Source organism: Trachemys scripta, chromosome 2, assembly GCF_013100865.1.
Source record: "Trachemys scripta elegans isolate TJP31775 chromosome 2, CAS_Tse_1.0, whole genome shotgun sequence".
NCBI classification, from domain to species: Eukaryota; Metazoa; Chordata; order Testudines; family Emydidae; genus Trachemys; species Trachemys scripta.
This window is the reverse complement of record NC_048299.1, coordinates 259,558,597-259,572,483: the sequence shown is the minus strand read 5'-3', so window position 1 is coordinate 259,572,483 and position 13,887 is coordinate 259,558,597. Positions and strand designations below refer to the sequence as shown.

Sequence of the window (13,887 nt, the reverse complement as noted above, 5' to 3'; positions counted from 1 at the left end):
TGTATGTGCAGTTGCTTTAATTGTGAGGCAGATTTGGTGCTCGCTGCCCTGTGCTTTCAATGTTTTGAAAATCAGGCTCAGCAAGTATCATTCCTAGCCCAAATGAGAGAGAACTAGGATCATATATAACCCCAGTCCCAAGATTTTGGGGCTGCTTGGTTGTGTTGTGTCCAGTTCCTGGAAGATGTGTCCACATCACAAAAGCCACCCTCACTAGCACTATTTGCCACTCTTGTTGGCAGCCTCAATAGGGACGTCAAGCTCTGAGTGGGCTTGGAAACTAAGTCACACTCTCTCCCATATGCAGGTCAGTGTTAAGGCCTCTTGCCCTGCTTCTGCCCATTCTGTACCTGTTGTGTGGATAAACAGAAGCCTTCAGTCTGCAAGGCTGTTACTCTCGAACCTTTCACCAGCACTAAATTCACTCCATTGCGTAGAGCTGTGCAACGTGAAAGTTTGAGCAGCGTCAAGCAATGCAAACATTTTATTTTGTTTTTAAATCCAATTTCAGGTTGGTCCATTCAGGTCCAGGTAAAGGATCCCCACAATCTGGGGTGGATTTATCTTTTGCAACACGCACTGGTACAAGGCAAGGGATTGAAACCCATCTCTTCAGGACAGAGACTAGCCGAGACCTCTCACTGTGGACAAGGAACATAGTGCAGGGCTGCCACAATTCAGCTGAGCTCATCACGGAAATCACAACCTGTGAGTAACACTTGGAAGTTCTTCTTTATGTTGAGTCACTTTGGCATTTGTCCTTAGGCTATTTCTCAGTACGAGAATCAAAACGCTGGATCTGTGATCATTAGTCTGGGATCAATGCTTGGAGAAGTTTATTGGTCTCTCCAAGTTATTTCCACTGGAGCTGATTGAAACTTCAGAACGTAGACAAAATGTTTCTATGAAAAGTTCATTGCTGCTTTTGCAGCCAGCTCTTAACTTCTATAGTAACTGTGGCAAATTGTGTGTTTTCAGGCCCCTTGTCTTGTCATTCTGACTTCCATTTTGCTCTTTTCTTCCTCATTCTGATACGAGTCTAGCAGCCAATAATGCATGAAGTGCTAGAGTCAGAGATGGGGACCTCAAGCCTTTGGGAAGTGATTGTCATGATGAGAAAGGAGGGGCTCCTGCTATGCTTGTATTTCAAAGGCCTCAGCTCTGTGACCCCTGGAAAGAACATCCTCCTGGAGTAAGAGGAGACATCGGGGGGAAGGAGTAAAGGTTACTGGTGATCTGGTTGGGGGACCTGTCTGCAAAGAAGAGTGGGTAAGGTCAGAGCCATACAGGTCCAAAAATCACAAATAGATATAGGCCATTTACCCACCTTGACCTGCGTTTTTTTAAATAATAAATGGGGGCCAGTCTAATAACAATGGGTGCAAACCACCTCCCCCTTTCAGACAATCTACCTTCCTTCTAAGATGCAGTCAAGATTGAGTGACTGAGCACGGCAGTCTCTCTTCTTAAGGCTTGTCTCCATGGGGAAAATGGCATAGCTATTCTGGATTATCTCCCTGTCTCGATGCTCTCATTCTGGAATAAGTGTGTCCACAAGTGGAGTTATTCCAGAATAGCAACAGGGCTTCAAATTCACATCGTACCTTATTTCAGATTAACTTCCCCATGTGGACAAGCCCATATTTTGGCCTACTGATCTCGAATGCCTGGCTGAGCCCCCTTCACCCTGTCGCTCCTATTTGTTGGTTTGCCTTCTTACTTGTTCAAAGGGGTGCAGTTCTTGCTGTTCAAGACCCATCCCCAAAACCTGTAAAATCCTTGTTTTGTGATCTCTTTGCCACCCACTCTTTCCTTTCATCAATGCTGTTAAAATTGGGTGCTCCATCAATTCTACCTGAAGGTCTAAGTCTCATCTGGTACTCAGTCCCCGAGCTAACGTAAAGGTTAAGTCAGCCATGCTGCAGAATTCCTGCCGCAATAGATGCTGGTTACAATTATCAGGGGCTTTTTTCAATTACCAGGGAACTAATTAGTACTCAAAAGAGTCTTCATCTTTGTTGAAATTCTTCAGTGATTCCCTTTGCAGCTTTTAACTTTTGATGCTCATTTTGTGCTTGAAAAGCGAGGCTGGCTCTTTGAATGTCTGTTTTGGAAGCAGAGGTGCTACCTGAATCTTAAGGTTAATGAGATTTTCTTTTGTACATTGGCATTCAGAGATGCACACAAACACTGAAGGGTGAGGCAAATTAGGTCCAGGGGAATTACTTTTTTTTTTTTACTCCCTATAACACCCAACAAATTAATTTAACTCTATATATTTGAATCCTGTTTGGGTGTTGTAAGGCAGAAAGAATTTCAGTAGTCTTTCACAGGCTGGAGGTGCAGAACAGGGAGTTGATTAATTTACTGATGGTCTATATCAAATGTGAAGTTTCACCAGGTATCAGTCAGTTCTCAGAGTGCTGCTTTTCATAGTCCTTCTTCACAGCTCTTCAGGCCAGCCTTTAAAAATAACCCTTTTTAATGCTAAGTGGTGTAAACAACTGTTCTAATTTTAGGGCATGTCCACACAGCTCTGATTTTGTGGCCAATGACAGGCAGTTATCTTAACTGCTTACAAGTAACACCGCTCAGTTTACATCATCCACTCAGCTGGCTTTCTTCCATCCACACCCAACGCTTATCTGCCTAGCTCCGTCCTGACAAGAACATTCATGTCAGTTGATCCACTGTGCCTCTGTAAGGAGTAGTGTCCTGAGGAGGTGCCCATGAAGCCAGATCAGCTGCTCAGGGGGCAATGCATTCGGAAGTGTCCTAGTGCAGAGAGGGAGCCTCCTGGGAGAAAGGAGGATGAACCAAATTAGTTACTCAGACCAGGAGAAGCAAAAGCTTCCTAAAAGTGAGGGGACCGTCAGTGCCCAAACCATGGCCACACCACCTCTTCCCACCAAGCCCAGACACAATTGGGGGTTCTATCTGCACTGCATAAAACAAACATTTGAAACACTTATGGAGAGGATTGAAGAGAGAGCTTCAAACTAGAACATGTAGATATCTTTGAATAGTTAGGTACAAAGTATGGAGCAACTGATCTCATATTGGAGGTAAGGGGAAGGTATAGTATCCTTCAGGTCCATGAGGGGCTTATTTCCAGGTAGAACTTCAGGCAGATGAAGGTACAGACTGCACTATGCAGATGTCCACTCCTCTTGAGCAAGGAATCAATCATTCAGGTAAGTATACCTGTAAGCAGTCAATGAGTTGCATTGTGGAGGTAACTTGCCCTGCTGAGCACAGGAACAGCAGTAAACAGCCCAGAAGGAACAACTAATTTCACCTGCTCTCTATCCCTGAGCAAGAGCAAAGGATGAGGAAGGGCTTTACATATGCCTAATGGAAATTCTGTTTGCCAACTGGAACCAGCTAACTTTCAATCAAAATCTGGAACAGAGCAAGGGCAACTCACCCTCTTGTAGAAATCACAGACCAGCAGAAACCAAGAGAATCCTGTGAAAGGACTCTAGTGAAACCTACTAGAATTTCCATGGGAGTTGGTACAGAATATATGTGTGTGTGTGTGTGTGTGTGTGTGTGTGTGTATATGTCTATTATGCATAACACACACACCACTATATATGTTCAAGGAAACTCAGTGAAAGCCAGTGAAGATGGCTAAGGACTAGTGACTCTGAAATACAGAATAAAGCCACATAAAGTACACTTTTCTCACCCTGACATTCAAATCCACACCGTCTAGTTCTTTAGCTACTCCTCTCCAATCTCATACCCACACTACTTTAACTCTATTTGTTTCAGAAAAGTGGCTTGAGTTTCTGTCTATAAAAGAATGTTGGTTTCTTTTTATTTTAAATAGAATTTGGAAGAGGTTTAAAGCAGGTCAAAATGTGGAAGTAGACAGGGTGACTCTGTTTCCTTTAAAAGATATTTTCCTTGTTAATGTTGTAAGTAAAGTGGATAATAAGTCGCCAAAGACGTGAATGGTATTTTACAAATACAAGCTTTTTAAGGGCAGAGGTCTCATAATCTAAATTTTGTTTTTCGTGTTCAGCTTGCACCTACAAAAACCAGGAGTGCCGTTTGACCATCCATTATGAACATGGATTCTCTCTCACAATTGAACCACAAGATGGTGCCTTGTCCAAAACAATTGCACAGTGTCCCTATGAAAAACTAAAAATGTCTTCAGATGATGGCATTAGGATGCTTTATTTAGACTTCGGAGGCAAAGATGGAGAATTTGTAAGTACTGCATTTAGCTATGGGAATGCAGGTTACCATTTGTGCATGCAACTATTTCAAGCAATTATTCTTTGCATGATTAGCATGACAGTGTGCTCAATGGAGCTGACTGTCCTTGAGTTCATGGTTTGGGGCAGGCACTTACAAACCTAGCTAACATAGATTAAATATACACGTAGAAACAATTCTTGGGTGCCATAATTTCTGGTAATCAAAACGTAAATTGTTCCATGCACTGTTGAACTCCTAAAATAATAATGACTGATATCTACTAAAATTTATAAGGAAATTGGCAAGGCCTTTTATCAAGATTACATGGGTATGATCGGTCCTTAGAAAGAGTCAATAAAATAAAAATGGGGTAGGGATAAAATGGTAAAACCATGCAAGGAAGGAAGAATGATTTCCTGTATTTAGGGACAAATGGAGTTCCATGGTGGTCAGACACTCCAGAGTTTTTGCATTTGTATGCATCAATCTGTAAACACTTATGAAAAATGCAAACACTTGTTAACCAAAGGACTGATTTTCAAACATGCTCGCACCTACAGTGACACTTAGGGCCAGATTTTCAAAAGAACTCAGACACCAATCTGTTGTGCACTTTTGAAAACCTGGCCATTTCTTTTGGTGCACAAATGGGCTTTAAGCACTTCTGAAGATCTGCCACAATTGCGGGTGCTAAGATCTTTTGAAAATTCTGTCCTATGTGTCCAGTCCTGCAAAATGCTAAGTGCTTGCTACTCCCAGTTAAGTTACTGTACGTTGAAGGTACTCAGCACGTAATAGGATCAGGCCATAATGTTGCACTTTAATGCCATCGACCTGCAACAGTGGGAGAGAATGGCTTAGAAAGTCATTTTCTGTGGAAACACACTGTTCCCATTATTTTAATGTAGAACAAAGAGTGGAAATAAATGGCCATTTAAAATATAGTACCACTATTCCTGGCTTTATGAAATCCTAACATCAGAAGCAAAGAACCATATCCGCTTCAAGTGCAGAACAAAACATAGACTTGTTTCAAGGGTAGAGGCTGGGGGCTAGATCCACAAAAAGAACTTCGTCTCAGCACTGTAGCACCTAACCCTTAGCCACCCTTCTGCCTATGGAATCCACAACCCTGAGTTAGGTACCCAGGCTCTATATGTAAGGCATGTGGAGAGTTAGGTGCCTAGGAATGGGATTCACAAAAGTCAGCAGGCTGAGCAGGGAGTCACCTCAGCAAGCCACCAGGAAATACTGGAGAGGGGTGGGACCTAAGCCTAAACCCCACCCCTTAAAAGGACTTAGGCAGGGTTCATGAACTCTCTTCTGACATTGGGAACCTAAGCCAGGTCAGCTCTTTCTCACAAAAAAACCCGCAAGAGAACCCCCCCTCTATCCCCACCCCTGCCAGGAGCCCAGTTGTTAGAACAATCCCCAGGATGGAGAAGACCCAAGTTTCAATCCCTGTTCCATATACAAATTGGGACAGTTTCAACAGGAGAGACTGAGACAATCCTACCTCAAATATCCCATAGCCCAGTGGTTAGGGCACTCTGCTGAGAGCTGGGCAATCCAAGTTCATATTCTTTCTCCAAATCAGATAGAGGGAACAAATGATCCCAGGACTCCTGGGGGAGCAGCCTAACCACTGGGCTAAAGGTTTCATATAGACAGCAGTATCCCCACCACCATTGCTTTGTCTGGGGCCGATCAGTTAGTTAGCCTCTGAGCCTGCCTACTGGAGCACGTCCCGCAGTGAGTTAGTTGGGGGAAGACCTCATTTGAAGATCCTGCGGGGTCGTAGGCATGAGCTAGGTGCCTGGGCATCAGGACTGAGGTGATTGTGTACATGCTCAACGGCAAATATTTAGGGGCTTAGGAGACTTTATTGGTGGAAATGTAGGTGCCTAGAGAGTTTAGGCACCTACAGTGTTAGGGAACAGCTAAGTGAGGGGTTTGAGGATCTAAATTTTGGACTTCAGCACCTAGAGTGGCAGTTAGGTGCCTAAATCCTTGTGTGGAGCTAGGCCGCTATTAATGGCAGGATTCTATAATGGAAGAATCGACTGTCCTGCTATTGCCTACTACATAGTGATGACACCTTGCATTGTACTGTTCATGAGTTTACAGGTTTATTCTATGTAGAATGAGGTCTAATGTCAAAAACAGAACAGCAATAGTTGCTATAGTGTGATCAATGGGATACAAAACATTCCATCTGCTGTTGCAGGAAGTAAAGTGAAGAATCTATTTTCCTTCTGGAAACTGGCTTGACTAGCAGTTGTTGAGGCACTGGCCCTCCAGAACAGCCAGTTGCCATCTTTATTTACCCCGTTGGCTAGTTAAAAGATGGTGCAGCCTGACTGGTCCATCTATAGCTGCTAGGATAACAATGACGACAACGTACAGTGAACAAGTATTTCAGAGACCCAGCCTACTCATATTGCAGTTGAGAGTTCTCCTATTAGCATCAAAAAGAGTAAGAACAGACCCTTAATGGAAAGTGACATAGATCCATGTGACATTTAGAAATTATATTCTATATACACCTCTACCCCGATATAACGCGACCCGATATAACACAAATTTGGATATAACGTGGTAAAGCAGTGCTCGGGGGGGGGGAGGGGCAGCTGCGCAAGTTCGATATAACGCAGAAAGATTTTTTGGCTCCTGAGAACAGCATTATATCGGGGTAGAGGTATATAGTGAAATCCATTGTAGCCACCTACTTTTGGACCTGAAAAGGCAGCTGCCTAGAGCATGTTGGTGTTAGTATAAAACTGAAGTCAAATTGTACACTAAATATTTGGAAATTATTCTTAAGACAGCTTGTCTACGACAGGCAGCTTCTTGTTTAATTTTCACTGAGATGCTGATGCATCCTAATCTCTGAGCTAAATTATTCACTCGATCCCACCATTCTTATGGCTTCTAAACTCAGTTCAGAATTTTGTATTGCTCTATCACTCAGAATAGGTTTTGTGTGCCCGCCTACATCAGGAAGTTCAGACAGAAGCATGGGGGAGACAGTTGAAATGTTCTGCAAATGTAGTCAGGTACTTCACTCAGAAAAGCCTGTAAACACCTTGCACCGTTTCTGCTGTTGCTCTGCTGTCAGGCTCAGACGCATACAGATTTTATTTTTTGCACTTGCAAAGCAGAACACATTAAACAAAAGAAAGTAGAATTAAGGCAATTATTCAAAAAAAAATTTCAGGCTATGTCGTCATCTTAATGTTGAAAGGCGTTTTTGGATGGGCCGTGGGGAGTCAATTTTACTCAGTTTGCTAAAGCTATGCAAAAGTATGCCCTTTCCAACTGCTACCTCAAACGGAGTCTGGGAGGCCATGGGTCAGTGCATTAACCAATCTCAGACAGTGTTCTGATGAAGTGGGTTCTAGCCCACAAAAGCTTATGCCCAAATAAATTGGTTAGTCTCTAAGGTGCCACAATGACTCCTCATTGTTCTCTGAACACAGACTGACTGCTTGAATTGTTACAGCCTGCAAACCTCAGGCACTCAGCCTCTCTTTCACAATCCAAACTGTGCCCCCTAACCTTCCCCTCTCCTGGGTGAGGCTCCCTTTAACAGCTGAAACTTGAACCTGTTGGAAAACTTCAGGGGTTAAACTACTTCCATCCTTTGAACAGAACTATTGGGATTCCCTGTGAGAGCTTTCTACACGGCTTATCCAGAACTCCATATCCAGTTCTGGGAGGACACTTCATCCAGTTCTCTGGGATCCAAAAAACTCAGTTCGACTCCAGCATGTCACTCAGATTATTGTGTTAGATATGTAACAGCTCTTTGACTGTGCTGGCCTGGCCCAACAACTGGTGGCAACCACAATTCCAATTCATGTCACACACCACAAACCACGTCACACATCTTTCCTAACCCCTAACATCTATACTTCTTGCATGTAAAGACTAATTGCTTTGCAGATTGTGTAAGGCAAGCTTGTATGCAGTGTTGGGCCCAGGATATTAGAGAGAGAAGGTGGGTGAGGTAATACCTTTATTGGACCAACTTCTGTTGGTGAGAGAGAGAAGATTTCAAACTTACAGACCTCTTCTTCAGGTGATTCCCAGAACCTGAAGAAGAACTCTGTGTAAGCTGGAAAACTTGTCTCTCTCCAACAGGAGTTGGTCCAATAAAAGGTATTACCTCACCCATCTAGTCTCTCTAAAGCAAGCTTATCAGGTCAAGGTTTTTCTGTATACCTTATTTATTCTAAACATATCCACAATAGTTAGTTTTTGTTTCCCTTATTTACTATAAATGTATTCACAATAGTTAGTAGTTTCAGCAATTACTTGTTCAGGCATGTCTTATCTTAAGTTGGGCCTGCTCACATCAGCTAAGCCAGCCCTACAGGAACCTATAATGTTCAGTTTCTAGACCCATCAGAAAGCAAACTCTGAAGCTGTAGGATTTTTTTGCATAGTGCCAGGGTCATTGATTACTCTTAATGACCCAAGTACTTGCAACAAGACAAGCTGTAGAAAAATAAGATGCAGTGTGATGGATATGATAAAGTGCTGTTTCTTTTATCTGATTGATTTAAAAATATTAGCAGGTAATAAATCAAATAAATAATCTACAAATGACTGCTAGTTTTATCAGTGCTTTGTGACCTGAACAACCACTAACTCCATCTCGTTTCCAATTTCAGCAACTGGACCTTCATTCTTGTCCAAAGCCAATTGTGTTCATCATTCATTCATTCCTTTCAGCTAAGATTACAAGACTTGGTTTGGTGGCGTAAATTACATCTGTTTCCTAAAAGAAAAATGAAGCTGCCATGGTAATCTGAAGTACAATCAATAGAAGACACCTGTAGCTGCTAGCAATCTACAAAAGATTGGAGTTCAATGCAGGGACTTCAGCTCGGGTGATTCTCCAAGGCCCAGCCTTCATTTTGATCAGCTACAAAGGAGGCACACACAGAAAAAGACCAACAGATTTCAGACTCAGAATAGTCCTTTAAATCACTGTCAGTTGCAGGAGACATTTACAATGAGTTATGTTGTTAATGGCAAAAATGGAATTTTACAATGTTAATTTAAAGCCACATACTGTGCAGTGGAAATGAGTATTGTACTGTATGGGTAGACATTTCGAAATCATAAATCGTGCCTATTTCAAAGTATTTGTTTATATAGAGTAAGTAAGGGCTAAGCGGACGCAAGACTGGGCACTTATCAGTTGTGATTCAGAATAAGGCTTGATTTTTTTCTCTTTAATACTATATGAAGTGGCGGCTTTACGAAGATTTAAAAAAAAAAAAAATCAGTAAAATATGACTTTCATCCCAGTTTGTGCTATTTAAATGACTTGCTGTTCCATAAGGAGCCATGAGAGGCACCCGCTTTAATACCCCAGCGGGTAGGTTGTGTGTATGTGCATATACTCTGGCAGGGTGCTCTAAAGCAGGGGTTCTCAACCTTTTTCTGTCCGACACCATCCCCCCCACCATGCTATAACAACTCCCCAGCCCACCTGTGCCCCCCAAACTATTTTTCTCATATCCAGTAGATTAAAAGCCTGGGCTGGCATTAGGGCGTAGCAAACAGGGCAATTGCCTGGCGCCCCACGCCACAAGGGGTCCCATGAAGCGAAGTTGCTGGGGCTTCAGCTTTCTGCCCTGGGCTCCAACGAGTCTGATGTCAGCCCTGCTCTCTGGTTCATTTTGGCATACCCCCACTTGAGAACCTCTGCTCTAAAGCAGCGAAGAGGTCCTTAGTGAACAGCCCAGCACCCAAATCAGAGCATTGAGGGGCATTTTCAAATGGTCCATATGTAATGAGCATATGTGCACATTCCTGTAGGGGGCACCAAAGTAATTATAGGACTTTTGTGGTTAACAGGCTATTCAACAAGAGAGCACAAAGGGGCCTCTTCAAGTGTCCTTAACTTATGAGCACACAGGGTAAACTTTTTAAAAGAACTAACCTAACTTTAAGAGCCTAAGTCCCACTGAAGGTCAGGGGCACCTAGTTGCTTTTGAAAATTTTACCCGCAAGACAAGTTACAGTGCCTCACTTAACATTGTGACCTAGTAGTGTGTCCTGCTGCTAAATCAGTTAAATTGAAATAGATTTCATTAAGAAACATGCGTGGCTCTGTAATAATTCGTTTAAAAATGTATTTGAGATTCAAAAAGTGGCCTGAGAATTTAGTAGGAGTGGAATGAAAAACTGTTGATCAAGTTGAATTTATATCACTTTTAAGCTGCAAACAGAACTAACTCTTTGAAATAGATATTCATAATATGTTGACACTAAAGCCACATTTTGAACTCCAGGCTCTTAGAAAGAAGCAGAAGTCATGAATGTGATTGCTTGCAGAAGTTCAGCTGTAGCATTACAATGATTTGAATTTCTTTTTAAACTTTACAAGTAAAGTAAGTTTTAATTTAAATGTCCCTCAACTGGCAAAGAAAACAAATCACACATACTAAATAATAAAACAGTGATTCCATTGTAATTGTTTTTCAGTTGAGGTCTTGAGCACAGTAAATAAGTCAAATCTGTTTCCACATACATAAAGCTTTAATTTATGGTGGTTTTCATACATATGTTAATTAGTAATAGAAAAATACTCATTTTAAAATTTTAAAGAGATGCTGGGCTGAATTCACAAACACTGTATTGTACTTGCAAAACGTTATACCCAAGAGGGTAATTTTTGAACAATACACAAATATAGTTATCTTCACAAAAATGGTGAAAGTGATTTGCCTATCTAGTAACTTTCATTTCTACCTTAATGGCACTTACAATAAGGAATTAAAACTTATTTTATCCCCCCCCCCAAATAAATGTTAAATAATTTGCCAGTATTTTCCTTTCATGCAGTTATCTGTGGCAGATCTTTGATCTCTTCTGGTTTAGGTATGCATGATTTTAGGGTTACCTCTTTCAGGGAGGCTAGTATAGGGTTGGGCCTTTGATCATAGAATCTATTTCAGTAAAAGCCTATGCAAAAATGTATCAAAAAGTAAATGCCAAGGTTTGTGAATTTAACAGAGGCGGCATCGCCCCTGAAACCTTCTAGATCACATAATGCAAAGTGTTTTTTCTTCAAGTACTAAATGTTTATGCATTTGGACCCCTGTTCCTATAGAAATTTCAGAAAGTCAAGCTGCAGCTTGTGTACTGTGGATAAGAGTCAATACATATGTAACTTATACTGCACTATGTCCTTATTCCTTTAACACGTAAAGTCACTGGAATGTTATATAAACATGTATGTTCAATGTAAATAATCAGAAATCATATTAGTATCAATAATTAAATTACACAGTACGTAATCTAAGGTGCTCAGTTCTATATGAAGTATAAGTGAATAACTAAATAGTTTGCAAAGAAAGTTCATATTATATATTTATAGACAAATTAAAAATTATGGTAATTACAAATGTTATATCTTCATCATTTACAGATTTTGGAGTGATTCATATTTGGATGGGATTGACAAAATATGGGCCTACTCCACATTTATAAGAGTATAGTTTATATTTTAGAGGAAAAGAATATATTTAATAAAAGTCATTTATTCGATTTTTGTGAGGTGAGCTTAATTTGTACAATAGGCTATTGAGAATTCTGTATTTACACCATTTCTGGTTTCAGGGAACACTACACTTAATTCATAAATAATTACTAAAACAAATATATGGAAAAACACATCTTCAGCTGATTTAAAAGTGTATTATATTTATAGTGAGGCCAATGTTCTTTAGGAATGATTTTTAAATGGGAAAGAAAATGCACCATTATTAATAGTGTCAGCAGTGTGTTTGGTGGCCTGTGAAGTGTCTCAGTCCAGTTCCTAGTGGACAAATAACCACATCCTAATGTGCACGTCTGTTGGCAGTCTGTCTCATCACCAAGGACAAAAAGGAAAAGGCAACTCTACTAGCTGGGGGTCATGAAGGCAGGTATGCAACTGGGAGGGGAAACCTACTGTGTCTGAGAGATCTTTCCAGCACATTTCACAAGCACTAAATTCATTTAGTTTTCCCCAACACAGTTTCCGAAGTGTGTTGTCTGTCTGGTGGTAGCAGTAGTGTAGTGAGAGTGCACAAATCACTGCATTTGAACACTTCATCAAAACAAGTAGCTGGGGAAAGAGGATTTGGTTTCCTCTCACCATTCAAATGTGTAAATAATGCCTTAAATAGAAAAACAATGTAGCTTGTCTATATACCCTGGTCATTTAACTAACTATATTGCGGTTTCAGAGAGGAAGTGTTCAGTCTAGTTTAGAACAGGCTTCCCAGGCAGACACTTATGGAGAAGGAGGGGACTGTTATTAAAGTTCATTATTCACAAATAATATTTTAACTCTAAATAGAACATTCTTGTAATTGTAAAACCTGTATAGAAATATCACTAATATTAGCAAGAACAGAGCATCTATACAGAAGAGATCAGAAAAGTACTACCATCTATATTGTATATCACTGTGATTGGTGTCGGTCCACCTACCCGCTAGGGGGCGGTGGGGAGCTACGACATCACTGGCCAGCCTGGGTCATGCCTCTGCCACTGGGGAATTAGCGGCAGGAAGGACACCAGCCAGTGTCTGTAGCGCGCCCCTCAGGCAGGGGAGCGCCGGCAAAGGTCAGTAGCGCGCCCCTCAGGCCGGGGAGCGCCGGCAAAGGTCAGTAGCGCGCCCCTCAGACAGGGGAGTGCCAGCAAACGTCAATAGCGCGCCCCCCAGGCAGGGGAGCGCCGGCAAAGGTCAGTAGCGCGCCCCTCAGGCAGGGGAGCGCCAGCAAACGTCAATAGCGCGTCCCCCAGGCAGGGGAGCGCCGGCAAAGGTCAGTAGCGCGCCCCTCAGGCAGGGGAGCGCTGGCAAAGGTCCCGGCATGGGTCGGCCGGGTAGGGGAACGCAGGCCCACCCTACACCACTGCGTTCCAGCCCAGGGCCCTGGACAGTGGCAGAACAAGGGTCCCGCCACTGGGTCAGCGGGGTCGTCCCGCTACATAGACTCTGTCCCTGGGCTACTTCCTACCCGATTGCTCGTCCGAATCCCTCTGGTTCCGCCAGTGCGTCGGGGTAGTCCGCTGTTGGCAGCTCCAGCTCCCCCTCAGGCTCAGGCTCCTCCAGCTCCTCCCGGTCCTCGGCTGCTGGCAGCTCCAGCTCCCCCTCCGGCTCCTCTAGTCCCTCTGGGTACTTGGCAGCGGGCAGTCCTGGCAGCCCCAGTCCTTCCTCCAGGTGAGGTTCCCACTGGTCCAGGGCCTCCCCTGGCGTGGCAGCAGGGTCTGAAGAGAGCAGCCCGCGGACTGCATCTGCCTCCCTCCCTGGTGCTGCCCTGACTGAGCTAAGGGCCCCGCCCTTTAGACTTCCTGTTCCACCCCTCCCCTTCCGGGGGGGTGGAGCAAGCTTGGCCTGGCCCCGCCCACTCAGGCTGAGAGAGCGGCCTTTTACCCTCAGGTTCAGAGGGCAGTCACCCTGGCTCCCTACAATCACAGAAAATAAAACTGATCTGATCTGTTAAGGAAACATCTCATTCTTTTATGAGACTTTCTGATCCTTGGAAAATACAGTATGTATATAAAGGAAGAATGTCAAGATCATGCCAATAGCTAATAGTTCCCTCCCTGCAATCCCACAGAAAGAAATGAAAGTCAATTCCACTGTAACAGGATGAATCAGCAGAA

The 13,887-nt window shown here is 42.9% G+C and overlaps 1 protein-coding gene across 3 annotated transcripts in view; it reads left to right on the top strand.

Moving 5' to 3' along the window:
- Positions 1-9,227, top strand: part of SNTB1 (syntrophin beta 1) — a 158,536-nt gene extending 149,309 nt beyond the window's left edge. For 2 of the 3 annotated variants that reach the window (XM_034763537.1, XM_034763538.1), the window contains 3 exons: positions 512-708; positions 4,031-4,221; positions 8,889-9,227. In XM_034763537.1, coding sequence (XP_034619428.1) covers positions 512-708; positions 4,031-4,221; positions 8,889-8,981 — 481 coding nt within the window. In that variant the 3' untranslated portion in view covers positions 8,982-9,227. The remainder of the gene's footprint in view (positions 1-511; positions 709-4,030; positions 4,222-8,888) is intronic. The other variant, XM_034763539.1, reaches the window with a different exon arrangement.
- Positions 9,228-13,887: the final 4,660 nt, after the last annotated feature.